At 37.6% G+C, this 18,209-nt stretch overlaps 1 protein-coding gene across 1 annotated transcript in view; it reads right to left on the bottom strand.

Annotated features, from left to right (window-relative positions):
* sema4c (sema domain, immunoglobulin domain (Ig), transmembrane domain (TM) and short cytoplasmic domain, (semaphorin) 4C) overlaps positions 1–18,209 on the bottom strand; it is a 103,581-nt gene that overhangs the window by 84,727 nt on the left and 645 nt on the right. The window contains exon 2 of the mRNA XM_062051808.1: positions 1,942–2,004. Coding sequence (XP_061907792.1) covers positions 1,942–2,004 — 63 coding nt within the window. The remainder of the gene's footprint in view (positions 1–1,941; positions 2,005–18,209) is intronic.

The raw sequence follows: 18,209 nt of genomic DNA on the forward strand, positions 1-18,209 counted from the left end.
CCGCTTCGGTACGGGGGTTTCGGTTCGGTTCGGAGGTGTACCGAACGAGTTTCCACACGAACATATTAAATAGCCGCCTCCGCTTCCTTCTGCGTCTGTCAGTCCTCTACACAGCACCCAGCATTGTCCCACCCACACAACCATCTGATTGGTTACAAACAGAGCGGTAACAGCCAATCAGCAGTGCGTATTCAGAGCGCATGTAGTCAGTGCTTAGCGTTTAGCAGGTAAGCATCAGGCTGCGGACTCTCCCCAAATGATAATAAACACCTCCCAGTCAACTACTAGTAACATCACTATGAGCCCGTTGACCTTCTAGAAATATAAAAGGCAGCTCAGCTCGCTCGCAGTCCTGGCTTGAGGTGAAGGCTAATTCGCTTTTAGCGTAACGTTAGCTCATTTTGAGGTGTGTATGTGTGTGTGTGTGTTACGGACAGCAAAGCCCTGTCTGTCTGTTATTTCACTTGACCTTTTTCTGTGTTGAAGCAGCAAAAAAGGACATTATCTTAAATGAAGAGTTTCTGTCTCTGATAGTTGATATAATAATGTAACTGCATCATTAAGCCTACATGAAGTCCATGGTGTTCAGGGATGAATAGTCTCTCCTATTGCTATTGTACCATTTTTTCAGCTATAGTTACATTAATAATTAGTAATGCAGCAGCCTAGTTTTGAATGGCAGGGTCCCTGCTATCACATGTTGATAAAAATATAACATTTACGTAATAAAAAATCCACTACAGGCTTCCCAAATGCTGTAATAAATTAAGCATGATGAGTTGACTTGAAACTGTTTAATGTTGCACTTTTTATACGTAGAAGAAACGTTTTGTAATTGTATTTAATCTGAGCAACAACTTGAGGCAGTTTAATGTTGATTAACGTGGGCAGAATTATTATAGTGTTCCCAAAGTTAAAAGGATAAAGCCATTGTTTACAAATTTGGTAAATAAATAACCAAAACATTTATATTTTGTTGTTTTCTTACAGTACCAAAAATGAACCGAACCAGTGTTTCCCACACATTCATTTATTTGTGGCGGCCCGCCACGAAAGAATTAAGGCCGCCACAAATTTTTTTTTAATTTGATTTATTTTTGTCCTGTCCAGCTTCTCAGGCAAATCATATAGTTGATGTAGATGCCCATATCGGCTGTTCAGATTTACTTTACTTTATTTATTTTTGGAGCTCTTTGTTCAGTGGATCAGATGTTTGATGAAGCTCTGCCTCTGTTTCACTTTATGTTGCTGGTAAATAATATGGTTTTAATAGTAGGCTAAAGTTAAATGATTTAGTATGCACTAATTAAAGGGGCAGAGCTTTAAGAGACATTTTAGCTTTTATATTTTTATAAGATATATTTTTTGTAAGAACCACAATTAATAAATATATTTCAGTGAATAACTTATTGTTCAAATCTGTATATAAATATGTACATAAAGTGTTGTAATTATATTGTAAAATGGATGGATGGATGGATGGACGTTTAAAACAAAACTGTTATTATTAATTAGTAAGTATACATTTTTTGAGCCTTTTTAGAGAAAAATCATATCATTGTAGTAAATTATGCAAATTACTCGATGATGTCATGGTGACCACGCCCATAGCCACGCCCCTACCACCACAGGTATCTTGGCAGTTTATGGGAAACACTGCGAACCGTGACCTCTAAACCGAGGTACGTACCGAACCGACATTTTTGTGTACCGTTACACCTCTAGTATTTTAACATAAAAGCAAATGTTGGTATTGAGACAACATTAGTGTATACAAATCTCTAATGTACGTTCCTGTTTTGGTTGCAGATTTGAAAGCCAGCACTTAGTAGGGAGAATGTTATTGATTGAAGTGAAACTAATAATGTTGATGCTATCGAGAACTGTTCTTGCTTCACTCCTGTGATCCCTTTGAACAAGATGGCTGCATTGTCCACCTACCTGGTTGCTCTTGCCCTTGATGACACACTCCCGCTTCTTATCCATCGGAGCTTGCCAGTCAATCTGCAGGCCAGGGAAAGAAACACAATGTGATTAGAGACCTCGTCGACAAAATTGTTTGTTTCCACGTATTGTCGTCAGATTCTGCTCGTTCACTGACTGATGACAACAAACATACTCGTACATAAATACAGACTTGGTCGTTTAACAAGTGCATGTTGCTACATGACGAGCCATTTTGGAAACCACATAAATGTTGTTTTTCAATCACTCGTTCGTGTTGTAAAGACGTGAGCACGCACGTTTCCTGTTGGGACTATGTCAGAGGTCGGCAACCCATAATGTTGAAAGAGCCATATTGGAACAGAAATAATTTAAAAATAAATCTGTCTGGTGCCGCAAAAAATTAAAAGTCTTATATAAGTGTTATAATGAAGGCAACACATGATGTAAGTGTCTATATTAGCTATGTTAGCCTACTATCAAAATGACTTTAAAAAGCCTTATATAAGTGTTATACTGAAGGCAACACATGATGTAAGTGTCTATATTAGCTATATTAGCCTACTATCAAAATGACTTTAAAAAGCCTTATATAAGTGTTATAATGAAGACAACACATGATGTAAGTGTCTATATTAGCTATATTAGCCTACTATCAAAATGACTTTAAAAAGCCTTATATAAGTGTTATAATGAAGACAACACATGATGTAAGTGTCTATATTAGCCTACTATCCAAATTACTTTAAAAGTCTTGTATAAGTGTTATACTGAAGGCAACACATGATGTAAGTGTCTATATTAGCCTACTATCAAAAAGACTTTAAAAGTCTTATATAAGTGTTATAATGAAGACAACACATGATGTAAGTGTCTATATTAGCCTACTATCAAAATTACTTTAAAAGTCTTGTATAAGTGTTATACTGAAGGCAACACATGATGTAAGTGTCTATATTAGCCTACTATCAAAATGACTTTAAAAAGCCTTATATAAGTGTTATAATGAAGACAACACATGATGTAAGTGTCTATATTAGCCTACTATCAAAATTACTTTAAAAGTCTTGTATAAGTGTTATACTGAAGGCAACACATGATGTAAGTGTCTATATTAGCCTACTATCAAAATTACTTTAAAAGTCTTGTATAAGTGTTATAATGAAGGCAACACATGATGTAAGTGTCTATATTAGCCTACTATCAAAATGACTTTAAAAGTCTTGTATAAGTGTTATAATGAAGGCAACACATGATGTAAGTGTCTATATTAGCTATATTAGCCTACTATCAAAAAGACTTTAAAAGTCTTGTATAAGTGTTATAATGAAGGAAACACATGATGTAAGTGTCTATATTAGCCTACTATCAAAATGACTTTAAAAGTCTTGTATAAGTGTTATACTGAAGGCAACACATGATGTAAGTGTCTATATTAGCTATATTAGCCTACTATCAAAATGACTTTAAAAGCCTTATATAAGTGTTATAATGAAGGCAACACATGATGTAAGTGTCTATATTAGCCTACTATCAAAAAGACTTAAAAGTCTTATATAAGTATTATAATGAAGGCACCACATGATGTAAGTGTCTATATTAGCCTACTATCAAAATGACTCTAAAAGTCTTATATAAGTGTTATAATGAAGGCAACACATGATGTAAGTGTCTATCAAATAAACCTCTATAATAATAATAATATTAGCTATATTAGCCTACTATCAAAATTACTTTAAAAGCCTTATATAAGTGTTATACTGAAGGCAACACATGATGTAAGTGTCTATATTAGCCTACTATCAAAATGACTTTAAAAGTCTTGTATAAGTGTTATACTGAAGGCAACACATGATGTAAGTGTCTATATTAGCTATATTAGCCTACTATCAAAATTACTTTAAAAGCCTTATATAAGTGTTATAATGAAGGCAACACATGATGTAAGTGTCCATATTAGCCTACTATCAAAAAGACTTAAAAAGTCTTATATAAGTATTATAATGAAGGCACCACATGATGTAAGTGTCTATATTAGCTATATTAGCCTACTATCAAAAAGACTTAAAAAGTCTTATATAAGTGTTATAATGAAGGCAACACATGATGTAAGTGTCTATATTAGCCTACTATCAAAATGACTCTAAAAGTCTTATATAAGTATTATAATGAAGGCACCACATGATGTAAGTGTCTATATTAGCTATATTAGCCTACTATCAAAAAGACTTAAAAAGTCTTATATAAGTGTTATAATGAAGGCAACACATGATGTAAGTGTCTATATTAGCCTACTATCAAAATGACTCTAAAAGTCTTATATAAGTGTTATAATGAAGGCAACACATGATGTAAGTGTCTATATTAGCTATATTAGCCTACTATCAAAATTACTTTAAAAGCCTTATATAAGTGTTATACTGAAGGCAACACATGATGTAAGTGTCTATATTAGCTATATTAGCCTACTATCAAAATGACTTTAAAAAGCCTTATATAAGTGTTATAATGAAGACAACACATGATGTAAGTGTCTATATTAGCCTACTATCAAAATGACTCTAAAAGTCTTATATAAGTGTTACAATGAAGGCAACACATGATGTAAGTGTCTATATTAGCCTACTATCAAAATGACTTTAAAAGTCTTATATAAGTGTTATAATGAAGGCAACACATGATGTAAGTGTCTATATTAGCTATATTAGCCTACTATCAACATTACTTTAAAAGCCTTATATAAGTGTTATAATGAAGGCAACACATGATGTAAGTGTCTATATTAGCTATATTAGCCTACTATCAAAATGACTTTAACAGCCTTATATAAGTGTTATACTGAAGGCTACACATGATGTAAGTGTCTATATTAGCTATATTAGCCTACTATCAAAGGCTGACGCAAATCTTCGTTGACAGAAATGTTGTATTTTAATTTGTATTCTACACATTTTTGCAACATTGGAAATCATTAGTAAAACGGAGGCTTCTCAAAAATGAATTAATACATGGGTGTGGAGGGAGGCGTGGCCTGCGGGCCTGCCGCGGAACGGGGTGTGCCAGGACCGGCCTCGAAGACAGCGACAGGTTGGCCTTGTTATCTAATCACCTGTCGCCTTTATTAGCAGCAGCCGGCATGAGACCCGTTGTTGGAGCGAGAGCGAGAGAGAGAGTGAGAGACGGACGCAGAGAAAACATTTTTGCTGGAAAACAAAAGACTTGCACGATTTTTAATTAAAATAAAAGAGTGTTGCAACCCTGATCCGGGCTCTAGTGGCAGTATTTGGTGGTCTGAGGAACCCGCTGGTGGGCAACCTCCACAATGGGAAAAACTGACCACCATACTGTATGTCTATGCAAACTACTTAAATGGGTGTTTCTACATATCGTCTCAGACTGATGGCAGTGAAGAGCAGAGCAGAACTTTCTTTGACATTCCACTCTCGGGGGGGTATGATAACAGGTGGTCTTACCTTGCAGCAAGACTCGGTAAGCACAACCAGCCTGTGTTGGCACGTGACGGTGTGTGTGTGTGTGTGTGTGCGGCACATCCCCGTGTGAGTATTTAATAACTTCTCGTTAGAGTAAATCAGATAACAATCCCTGAACTACCGTCTGCAGGCTGCTCACCGTGCCGTCACACCTTCTCTATTTGTATTGATCGCAATACGAGCCAATTACTGAGGGAGGGAAGCCAAACCAGATTGGGTTTATGAAGCTTCTTTCGGAATATATGAGTGTCTGCGTATCAGGCAAGAAATGAATTCCCCTCTAAGTAATTGCAACGAAACGAGATCCACACATCAAAACATGGACAATACAACTTGACAGTAAGTGCGAGAAATCTGCAGTACCGCATTTTCCCGGACTACAAGGCGCACTTAGAATCCCTTTTCCCCCCTCAAAACCCGACAGTGCGCCTTATAACCCGGTGCGCCTAATGTAAGGAAAACGCTTGGTTGAGCTTACCGACCTCGAAGCAATTTTTATTTGGTACATAGTGTGATGCTAAGTGTGACCAGTAGATGGCAGTCAAACATAAGAGATAAGTGTAGGCTGCACCATTTGATGAGCTTCAACATAGGAGTATTATTATGGTAAACCGATCAATCAATGTTTACTTATATAGCCCTAAATCACGAGTGTCTCAAAGGGCTGCACAAGCCACAACGACATCAGGGCAAGGAAAAACTCAACCCAATGGGATAATGAGAAACCTTGGAGGGGACCGCAGATGTGGGGACCCCCGCCCTGGGCGACCAGTGCAATGGACGTCGAGTGGATCTAGCATAATATTGTGAGAGTCCAGTCGATAGTGGATCTAACATAATAGTGTGAGAGTCCAGTCCATAGTGGATCTAACATAATAGTGAGAGTCCAGTCCATAGTGGATCTAACATAATAGTGTGAGAGTCCAGTCCATAGTGGGTCTAACATAATAGTGAGAGTCCAGTCCATAGTGGATCTAACATAATAGTGTGAGAGTCCAGTCCATAGTGGGTCTAACATAATAGTGAGAGTCCAGTCCATAGTGGATCTAACATAATAGTGTGAAGAGTCCAGTCCATAGTGGATCTAACATAATAGTGAGAGTCCAGTCCATAGTGGATCTAACATAATAGTGAGAGTCCAGTCGATAGTGGATCTAACATAATAGTGTGAGAGTCCAGTCCATAGTGGATCTAACATAATAGTGAGAGTCCAGTCCATAGTGGATCTAACATAATAGTGTGAGAGTCCAGTCCATAGTGGGTCTAACATAATAGTGAGAGTCCAGTCCATAGTGGATCTAACATAATAGTGTGAAGAGTCCAGTCCATAGTGGATCTAACATAATAGTGAGAGTCCAGTCCATAGTGGATCTAACATAATAGTGTGAGAGTCCAGTCCATAGTGGGTCTAACATAATAGTGAGAGTCCAGTCCATAGTGGATCTAACATAATAGTGTGAAGAGTCCAGTCCATAGTGGATCTAACATAATAGTGAGAGTCCAGTCCATAGTGGATCTAACATAATAGTGAGAGTCCAGTCCATAGTGGATCTAACATAATAGTGTGAGAGTCCAGTCCATAGTGGATCTAACATAATAGTGAGAGTCCAGTCCATAGTGGATCTAACATAATAGTGTGAGAGTCCAGTCCATAGTGGATCTAACATAATAGTGTGAGAGTCCAGTCCATAGTGGATCTAACATAATATTGTGAGAGTCTAGTTCATAGTGGATCCAACATAATAGTGAGTCCAGTCCATAGTGGATCTAACATAATAGTGAGAGAGTCCAGTCCATAGTGGATCTAACATAATAGTGAGAGTCCAGTCCATAGTGGATCTAACATAATAGTGAGAGTCCAGTCCATAGTGGATCTAGCATAATATTGTGAGAGTCCATAGTGGATCTAACATAATAGTGTGAGAGTCCAGTCCATAGTGGATCTAACATAATAGTGAGAGTCCAGTCCATAGTGGATCTAACATAATAGTGTGAGAGTCCAGTCCATAGTGGGTCTAACATAATAGTGAGAGTCCAGTCCATAGTGGATCTAACATAATAGTGTGAAGAGTCCAGTCCATAGTGGATCTAACATAATAGTGAGAGTCCAGTCCATAGTGGATCTAACATAATAGTGAGAGTCCAGTCCATAGTGGATCTGACATAATAGTGTGAGAGTCCAGTCCATAGTGGATCTAACATAATAGTGTGAGAGTCCAGTCCATAGTGGATCTAACATAATATTGTGAGAGTCTAGTTCATAGTGGATCTAACATAATAGTGAGTCCAGTCCATAGTGGATCTAACATAATAGTGAGAGAGTCCAGTCCATAGTGGATCTAACATAATAGTGAGAGTCCAGTCCATAGTGGATCTAACATAATAGTGAGAGTCCAGTCCATAGTGGATCTAACATAATAGTGAGAGTCCAGTCCATAGTGGATCTAGCATAATATTGTGAGAGTCCATAGTGGATCTAACATAATAGTGTGAGAGTCCAGTCCATAGTGGATCTAACATAATAGTGTGAGAGTCCAGTCCATAGTGGATCTAACATAATAGTGAGAGTCCAGTCCATAGTGGATCTAACATAATAGTGTGAGAGTCCAGTCCATAGTGGATCTAACATAATAGTGTGAGAGTCCAGTCCTTAGTGGATCTAACATAATAGTGAGAGTCCAGTCCATAGTGGGTCTAACATAATAGTGTGAGAGTCCAGTCCATAGTGGATCTAACATAATAGTGTGAGAGTCCAGTCCATAGTGGGTCTAACATAATAGTGAGAGTCCAGTCTATAGTGGATCTAACATAATAGTGAGAGTCCAGTCCATAGTGGGTTTACCATAATAGTATGAGAGTCCAGTCCATAGTGGATCTAACATAATAGTGCGAGAGTCCTGTCCATAGTGTATCTAACATAATAGTGAGACTCCAGTCCATAGTGGATCTAACATAATAGTGAGAGTCCAGTCCATAGTGGATCTAACATAATAGTGAGAGTCCAGTCCATAGTGGATCTAACATAATAGTGAGACTCCAGTCCATAGTGGATCTAACATAATAGTGAGAGTCCAGTCCATAGTGGATCTAACATAATAGTGAGAGTCCAGTCCATAGTGGATCTAACATAATAGTGAGAGTCCAGTCCATAGTGGATCTAACATAATAGTGAGAGTCCAGTCCATAGTGGATCTAACATAATAGTGAGACTCCAGTCCATAGTGGATCTAACATAATAGTGAGACTCCAGTCCATAGTGGATCTAACATAATAGTGAGAGTCCAGTCCATAGTGGATCTAACATAATAGTGAGAGTCCAGTCCATAGTGGATCTAACATAATAGTGAGAGTCCAGTCCATAGTGGATCTAACATAATAGTGAGACTCCAGTCCATAGTGGATCTAACATAATAGTGAGACTCCAGTCCATAGTGGATCCAACATAATAGTGAGAGTCCAGTCCATTGTGTGTATAAGGTAAGACATATTATCTGGCGCTTTGTTTCGCAATATTATGCAAAAGAAACTTGTCTTACCTTCTGGTACCTGCTGATCTGTATTTGGGATGTGCATAAATCCTGAAAAATTGCACGCGTCCGCCTTTGTAGTCCGTGCCGACACCGTAGTCGATAAGCTTCTTTTTTGTATCTATCTTCTTGTTACGTGACATCCATCCTCCGCTGTTGCCATTTCTAATATAAAGTAGTGTAAAGTTCTTACTTATATCTGTCAGTAAACTCGCCATGAAAAGCGCTAAAACATACCGGTGTAGTGAGTTTACTTTATCCACCCAAGGAACTTTAGCTATTAGAGAGTTCCGATTGGATGGTTTTTCACGGGTGTTGTTGTTTGCGGATGAGGAGATGCTGCTCCGTTATTGATTGAAGTAAAGTCTGAATGTCATTAAAGCAGTTAGCGCCATCATTTGACACTTCTTCCACTCCCGTCCTTGCACGCTACACCGCTACAACAAAGGTGACGGGGAGAAGACGCTGTCGAAGGTGAGCCACGTAAATAAGACCCGCCCACAAAAGCGACTGTCAGAAAGTGGCTTGAAGATGATGTGTAAAACATCATCTATGCAACATTTTGACCAAAGAACCACCATCACATGTTATGTAGACCACAAGGAAGTCTTTTACATTTAGAAAAAAAAAAAAAAAAAAAGACTCCTTTAATGCGCCTTATAATCCGGCGCGCTTTATATATGAAAAAAGATCAAAAATAGACTATTCATCGGCAGTGCGCCTTATGGCCCGGAAAATATGGTATTTGTTTGGCACCCAAAAGCAGCAAAAATTTAATATTTTAACTAGGGATGTCCGATAATATCAGCCTGCCGATACTATCGGCCGATAAATGCGTTAAAATGTAATATCGGAAATTATCGGTATCGTTTTTTTTATTATCTGTATCGGTTTTTATTTTTTATTTTTTATTAAATCAACATAAAAAACACAAGATACATTTACAATTAGTGCACCAACCCAAAAAACCTCCCTCCCCCCATTTCTTTCTGTTATCAATATTCTGGTTCCTACATTATATATCAATACAGTCTGCAAGGGATACAGTCCGTAAGCACACATGATTGTGTGTGCTGCTGGTCCACTAATAGTACTAACCTTTAACACTTCATTTTACTCATTTTCATTAATTACTAGTTTCTATGTAACTGTTTTTATATTGTTTTACTTTGTTTTTTATTCAAGAACATGTTTTTAATTTAGTTATCTTATTTTATTATTTTTTTTAAAAAGTACCTTATCTTCACCATACATGGTTGTCCAAATTAGGCATAATAATGTGTTAATTCCACGACTGCATATATCGGTTGATATCGGTATCTGTAATTAAAGAGTTGGACAATATCGGAATATCGGATATCGGCAAAAAGCCATTATCGGACATCCCTAATTTGAACATGTAGACGTTCTTTGTGATTATTCCTGAAGTAAAACCCTAACCTGGCAAAATGACCCCAATCCACAAAACAGACTTGCATTGTTTTTTACCCTGATCACAAATAAAAACCTTTAAGTTGGATGTACTTTTAAATGACAAACCTAAATGCCCAAAGATTGTAAATCGAGCATCAAAATGCTTCATTAAAAATTGCACTTAACAATAAACATGCTTTTCATCAGGTGATCGGTAGTTTAAGGCTTTAAAAAGTCAAAATCTGTGCTGAGACCTGGCTTCTAATGTGGTTTTCTGTGATACTGTCATGACCTCCTGATGGCAGAGGCAAACAGGCTTGCTGCCTTTGAACTTGCTGAAGTTCAGAAGCGAGGCCTCTAGCGACACACCATTGCTGTCAAGGTTAGACGCAGTGTGGCAGCGTTTCTACATTTCTTTTAAAAATCCTGGGGGTTATGGAACAAAATGTTAAGTGGAAAAACCCCCAAAAAACTTCACCAGACCTAAACTGGAGAATCTGAGTGTTTGTACATCAAGACACGGGCAGATCCTTGACCCAAATTAAAGGCCTATTGAAATGAAATTGTTTTATTTAAACGGGGTTAGCAGATCCATTCTATGTGTCATACTTGATCATTTCGCGATATTGCCATATTTTTGCTGACAGGATTTAGTAGAGAACAACGACGATAAAGTTTGCAACTTTTGGTCTCTGATAAAAAAAAGCCTTGCCTGTACCGGAAGTAGCGTGACGACACCGGAGGAAGGACTGCTCACATTTCCCCATTGTTTACACCGGCAGCGAGAGAGATTCGGACCGAGAAAGCGACGATTACCCCATTAATTTGAGCCAGGATGAAAGATTCGTGGATGAGGAACGTTAGAGTGAAGGACTAGAATGCAGTGCAAGACATATCTTTTTTCGCTCTGACCGTAACTTAGGTACAAGCTGGCTCATTGGATTCCACACTCTCTCCTTTTTCTATTGTGGATCACGGATTTGTATTTTAAACCACCTCGGATACTATATCCTCTTGAAAATGAGAGTCGAGAACGCGAAATGGACATTCACAGTGACTTTTATCTCCACGACAATACATCGACGAAGCACTTTAGCTACGGAGCTAACGTGATAGCATCGTGCTTAACTGCATATAGAAACAAAATAAATAAACCCCTGACTGGAAGGATAGACAGAAGATCAACAATACTATTAACCAGGGACATGTAAATACACGGTTAATAATTTCCAGCCTGGCGAAGCTTAAAAATGCTGTTGCTAACGACGCCATTGAAGCTAACTTAGTATAACGGGACCTCACAGAGCTATGATAAAAACATTAGCGCTCCACCTACGCCAGCCAGCCCTCATCTGCTCATCAACACCCGTGCTCACCTGCGTTCCAGCGATCGACGGAAGGACTAAGGACTTCGCCACGATCATCCGGGCGGTCGGTGGCTAGCGTCGGCTAGCGCGTCTGCTATCCGAGTCAAAGTCTTCCTGGTTGTGTTGCTGTAGTCCGCCGCTAATACACCGATCCCACCTACAACTTTCTTCTTTGCAGTCTCCATTGTTCATTCAACAATTTTGCAAAAGATTCACCAACACAGATGTCCAGAATACTGTGGAATTTTGAGATGAAAACAGAGCTTTTTGTATTGTATTCAATGGGGTACCGATACTTCTGTTTCACTGGTTACGTCACACGCATACGTCATCATATATGGACGTTTTCAACCGGAAGTTTAGCGGGAAATTTAAAATTGCACTTTATAAGTTAACCCGTCCGTATTGGCATGTGTTGCAATGTTAAGATTTCATCATTGATATATAAACTATCAGACTGCGTGGTCGGTAGTAGTGGCTTTCAGTAGGACTTTAAGACCCTGACTGATGGTGACTGCAGCCTAAAAACCGTAAGATATTATATTTGAGAGAAAAGCTGTCGACCAATTTTTTTTTTGTCTCTTGGTCTTCTTTTTGCATATTGATGACGCTTGTAATTTTCTTCTGGTCTTAAGAATGTGCTCAGAAGTGTATGGTCTACTCCAGTGTTTTTCAACCACTGCGTGAGTTACAGTCTGGTGTGCCGTGGGAGATGATCTAATTTCACCTATTTGGGTTACAAATATTTTTTGCAAACCAGTAATTATAGTCTGCAAATGATGTGTTCAGTGTTTCCCATAAACTGCAAAGATACCTGTGGCGGTGGGGGCGTGGCTATGGGCGTGGTCACCATGACATCATCGAGTAATTTGCATAATTTACAATGATATGATTTTCTCTAAAAAGGCTCAAAAAATGTGTACTTACTAATTAATAATAACAGTTTTGCTTTAAACATCCATCCATCCATCCATCCATCCATTTTACAATATAATTACAACACTTTATGTACATATTTATATACAGATTTGAACAATAAGTTATTCACTGAAATATATTTATTAATTGTGGTTCTTACAAAAAATATATCTTATAAAATATAAAAGCTAAAATGTCTCATAAAGCTCTGCCCCTTTAATTAGTGCATACTAAATAATTTAACTTTAGCCTACTACTACAACCATATTATTTACCAGCAACATAAAGTGAAACAGAGGCAGAGGTGTCCTGCCACAGTCAGTAACAAATAAACAGAAAACGGGCCGCCACAAATAAATGAATGTGTGGGAAACACTGTGTGTTGTTGTTGAGTGTCGGTGCTGTCTAGAGCTCGGCAGAGTAACCGTGTAATACTCTTCCATATCAGTAGGTGGCAGCCGTAGATGTCGGAAACAGCGGGAGGCAGCGTGCAGGGCAAAAGGTGTCATCTTACTGCGAGGTTTGTTCTCCCAGGACGCAAACGGACTATTCCGGACAGGACTTAAAGGTAGGAACATATTTATTTTCTCAATGAATCCTACACAGGACAAAGGCCGGAACCAAAGAAAAGAAAAGTGTGGCGTTCACACGAGAAGCTAACGAACAAAAACAACTTAAAGCAGGAAACATAGAAGCTAAACACTTCACATGGACTATGGCATGGAAGAAACAAGACTTACTGTGGCATGAAACAACTAACACTTATGTGGACACGGCATGAATCGAACAACTAGCAAAAACTTGGGATTGGACATGAAAACGAGCAGCATGTACTAAGCATGAAACAAGCAATCACATGACACAAGCAATGACGCCAGGCCGACTGACAGGCAAAGACGGGCTTAAATACTGGTCTCTTGATTAGAGCAGGTGCGTGTACCGAACACCAGAGGCAGGTGAAACTAATAGGTCGCCATGGAAACTACAACAAACAAGGGTGCACAAAAACAGGAACCACATGGAGTGTTAAACTAACAGAAAATAACAAAAAACATGATCCAGACCACAGATCATGACAAAAAGTATCTAATGCTGAAACCAAAAATAAACAAAAGGTGAGTGCCCCTAAGAAAAGGCACTGAAGCTTCGGGAAGGCTATGCAGAACGAAACTAAAACTGAACTGGCTACAAAGTAAACAAAAACAGAATGCTGGACGACAGCAAAGACTTACTGTGGAGCAAAGACGGCGTCCACAATGTACATCCGAACATGACATGACCATCAAAGATTTCCCCACAAAGAAGGATCAAAACAACTGAAATATAGCTCAAAGGAAGACATGAAACTGCTACAGGAAAATACCAAAAAAAAGAGAAAAATGTCACGGCTGTCATATTTGCCCACAGGCGCTCTCTCTCCGCTGCGGGCGTACCTCCTCGCGCCTGCAGACAATCGGCAATCCGCGCACCTGCTCGTGATGAGCGAGGGGGTGCATGTTATATCAACTAAAGCCCACACTTAAACTTTCCACATGCAAGATTGAATCCATTGTAACCTATTTTTATGGGCTTTCCTCTTTGTGATGTTAAATTCCTATTGTACGCTGTTATACAGTATATGCCTTGCGCTCTTATTTTGAAGGCGCTAAGAGCGGAAGTGATGACACGTTGGAGTGGAGCGGAGGTTTTTGAAAGAAGGTAAATAAAGTGGTCCTCCTGTAAACTGGAGCCTCCGTGTTTATTATTTTGTAGTTTCATACAGTATAGGCGACATTTATAAACGCCTAAAAGTTATTTAATAAGCAGCCAAAAAGTGCAAAAACAATAATGTTCATGTTGGAGGAGTTGTGAATGACCGCAGGGCCACAACATTAGGTACACCTGCAGACTGCAGCACGGATTTCATATTTCATTCATTCACAACTCCTCCAACACGAACATTATTGTTTTTGCACTTTTTGGCTTCTTATTAAATAACTTTTTTAAATAGATTCAATCTTGCACGGGGAATGTTTAAGTGTGGGCTTTAGTTGATATAACACTCCCGTCAGGGGGTGCATTAATCCAGCACAACAGCGGCGCATGGACTTCATTTATAAGTAAAGGTAAGACCATAATAACGTTTTTTTTTTAATTAAATGTGCTTTTTGTGTGCTACAGTTTGTATGTGTAAAGTTAAAGTTAAGTTAAAGTACCAATGATTGTCACACACACGCTAGGTGTGGTAATATTTGTCCTGTGCATTTGACCCATCCCCTTGTTCACCCGCTATTTTATTTTATTTTTTTTAATCTTTCCTTTCTAATCCATTTTCTACCGCTTGTTACTCTCGGTGTCTCCTAGCCGCTCAGGCCAATCATACTGTCTAAAAATGAATTTTCCCATCGATAACATGACAATGTTAAATGTTGATGAACATCAATGTTAATTGATGTTAAATGACGACAAATGTATATATGTGTATATATATATATATATAAATATATATATATATATATATATATATATATATATATATATATATATATATATATATATATAAATATATATATATATATATATATATATATATATATATATATATATATATATATAAATATATATATATATATATATATATATATATATATATATATATATATATATATATATATATATATATATATATATATATATATATATATATATATATATATATATATACACACACAGCCTGGCCTCCGGCCAAATTTTTTTAACCCAATGCGGCCCCCGAGTCAACAAGTTTGGGGACCCCTGATTTACAGTAACACTCAACAGCTAAGCTACACACATAGTCTTACACCATACACACTCTCGGATTTTGTCACACTCCATTTCTTTAGATTAGTTTATTAGTTAGTATTGTTTAGCATTATTATATATATTGACTATATATATATAATAAAGTATTGAACATTACCACCCCCTGGTGTCTGTTGCCGTCATCTCCCTTAGTCAAACCATAACAATAAAGCCACCAAAATCGGAGCGCAAGACAAGAACTAAAACACTACACGCAGGAAGACAGCAAAAAAGTCCAAATAAGTCAGGGCGTGATGTGACAGGTGGTGACAGTACACCTACTTTGAGACAAGAGCTATAGTGATGCATGCTTGGTTATGGTTTAAAGTCATACCCAACAATTGCGACAACGACTTTATACTGTCAACCGAGTTTCGTTTTTTAATGATTTCTGCTGGTGGTGAGCCTCCGCATTTTTTTCAACGCCAAAAATGTGCTTTGGCTCCGAAAAGGTTGAAAAACACCAGGTCTACTCAACACTCAATTCTACCACACATTCCATTCATTCGCTGTCAATATATTGATTTAGTTGCGGGGTCTCTGTGTGAAAGCCTCTTTTTGAGTCAATAGGCTCCCTTTGATAGTTTTCTATTCGTCCTGCAGCTCTGCCAATGTTAGTTTAACAGCGCGTCGGAAAAAAAATAAAGAGTGGATCAGAAATTGTAAAAGCCAGAAAAAAATCGTTCATTCTCGTCCGTCGGGCCTTTAAGAGACGGTTTGTCAATCCATGCTTTTTCATTGTAGTGGATGTTAACACACTCACAAGAAACAAGGGTGCTGAAAAGTGGGTGATGCTAAAATGCAGAAACTGAAATTGAAGACCGATTTAGCAAGGACGACTCAAGTGACTACTCAATATTTGTGAACTTGGTTTGATTGTTGAGAAGTTTGTCATTGTCGAGCCTCCGGAGACATGGACTGTATCTGTTCCGTACAACAGGCATGTCTAGTAGTGCTTCTTGCTTCAATGGCGCCCCTGTGCTAGAACCCCCTTTGGGGGCTGAGGCCCAGCGGTCGACTCAACCCTTCACTTCACGGTTTGGTTTAATCCACTTCATGTGAGCAGAATGTAAATCCTGATATGATGGGCAAATAGCTTAAGCGCTGATCCTTTGGCGCCCCCTAGAGCAGTGGTCCCCCACCGATACCGGGCCGCAGCCGCACAAGAAATGTAAAAAAAAATATATATATATATATATATATATATATATATTTTTTTTTTAAATTAAATCAACATAAAAAACACAATATATACATTATATATCAATATAAATCAATACAGTCTGCAGGGATACAGTTCTTAAGCACACATGATTGTATTTCTTTATGACAAAAAAAAAAAAAAAAATTCTACAGTTATTATTGAGAATATACTTATTTTAAGGTATTTTTGGGTTCATTGAGGTTAGCTAACTTTACTTGTTTTGGAAAGTCTTGAGAAGCCAAATTGTCTTGTTCTATTGGCAGATAATTTTGCTTAGCTTAAATAAAATACCCCTAAATTTTGTATTTTTTTTCCTTGTTTTTGAACACTGACTTTTTGCAGTGTATAGAAATAGAAAATCTGGTGAAATTTTTTTTTCTTTAAAAACGTGTTTATATACTTTACGTGTTGAGCTGTTTCAAAAAGCATAATGTTTAAAAACATTTCATTGAGCAAATTAATTGTCATGGTATTAAAAACTTTAAAAACGCTCTGTCTAGGGCAGGGGTGTCAAACGTACGGCCCGAGGGCCGGATCCGGCCCGCGGGATGAGTTTGGTAAGTATGAATATGGGCCGAAATTTTTGAATGAAAGAAACTGCTGTTCTAAATGTGTCCACTAGATGTCGCAATACAAAAAATAAACCATATGATGTTAGCACATCAGCCGAGGAAAATGAGCAAACTACATAAATAACATCCTATAATTTGATTTTGATATTATTCTTTTATCTTGATGGATTGAAAATGAACACCAATGAGTTGACTAATGAACATTATCTAATAATTTATTCAGAAAGTATAAATAACGACAAACAAAGATGGAATACTATTAACTACAACATATAGGTGTAAATAAACCCAACAACATTATGATTTGTACATTTTCAGAATGTGCTTGTTCTATTTTTAAACAAAGAAAACAATCTGAAGTTTTCTTTATTTTTAAGTTATTGTGCCGTGATTTTACCAGTGTGGCCCACTTGGGCATAGATTTTCCTCCATGTGGCCTCCGATCTAAAATTAGTTTGATACCCCTGATCTAAACTTTACCACTGCTTGTATTTTTTTCCATATTTTATTGTAATATTTTCAGAATGTGTTTGTTCTATTTTTGGCCAAAGTAAGACAAAGAAAACAATCTGAAGTTATTTTTTTGTTTTAATGCTATGGTTGTAATAGTCCGGCCCGCGTGTGCACAGATTTTCCTCCGTGCGGCCCCTGAGCTAAAATGAGTTTGACACCCATGGTCTAGGGTATACTTGTTAATGACGAAAAATCATGTCTTTCTGCGATTAATCGCAATTAATTTTGAGTTAACTATGGACAAATGGGATTAATCTCGATTAAATATTTTAATAGTTTGATCGTAACAATCCATATTTTGCGTTATTAATGTGTGAAACTGCTATCTAAACATGGAGGTGTAGCTCCTCTCCTCTAAATGCCAGTGCTCCTAAAGCAGCAATACAAATCCCGTATTCCTATAAAAATAGAAAATCTGCAAGAATTTATTAAAACTT

The sequence above is a fragment of the Entelurus aequoreus genome, linkage group LG06 (assembly GCF_033978785.1).
Source record: "Entelurus aequoreus isolate RoL-2023_Sb linkage group LG06, RoL_Eaeq_v1.1, whole genome shotgun sequence".
Classification (NCBI taxonomy): Eukaryota; Metazoa; Chordata; class Actinopteri; order Syngnathiformes; family Syngnathidae; genus Entelurus; species Entelurus aequoreus.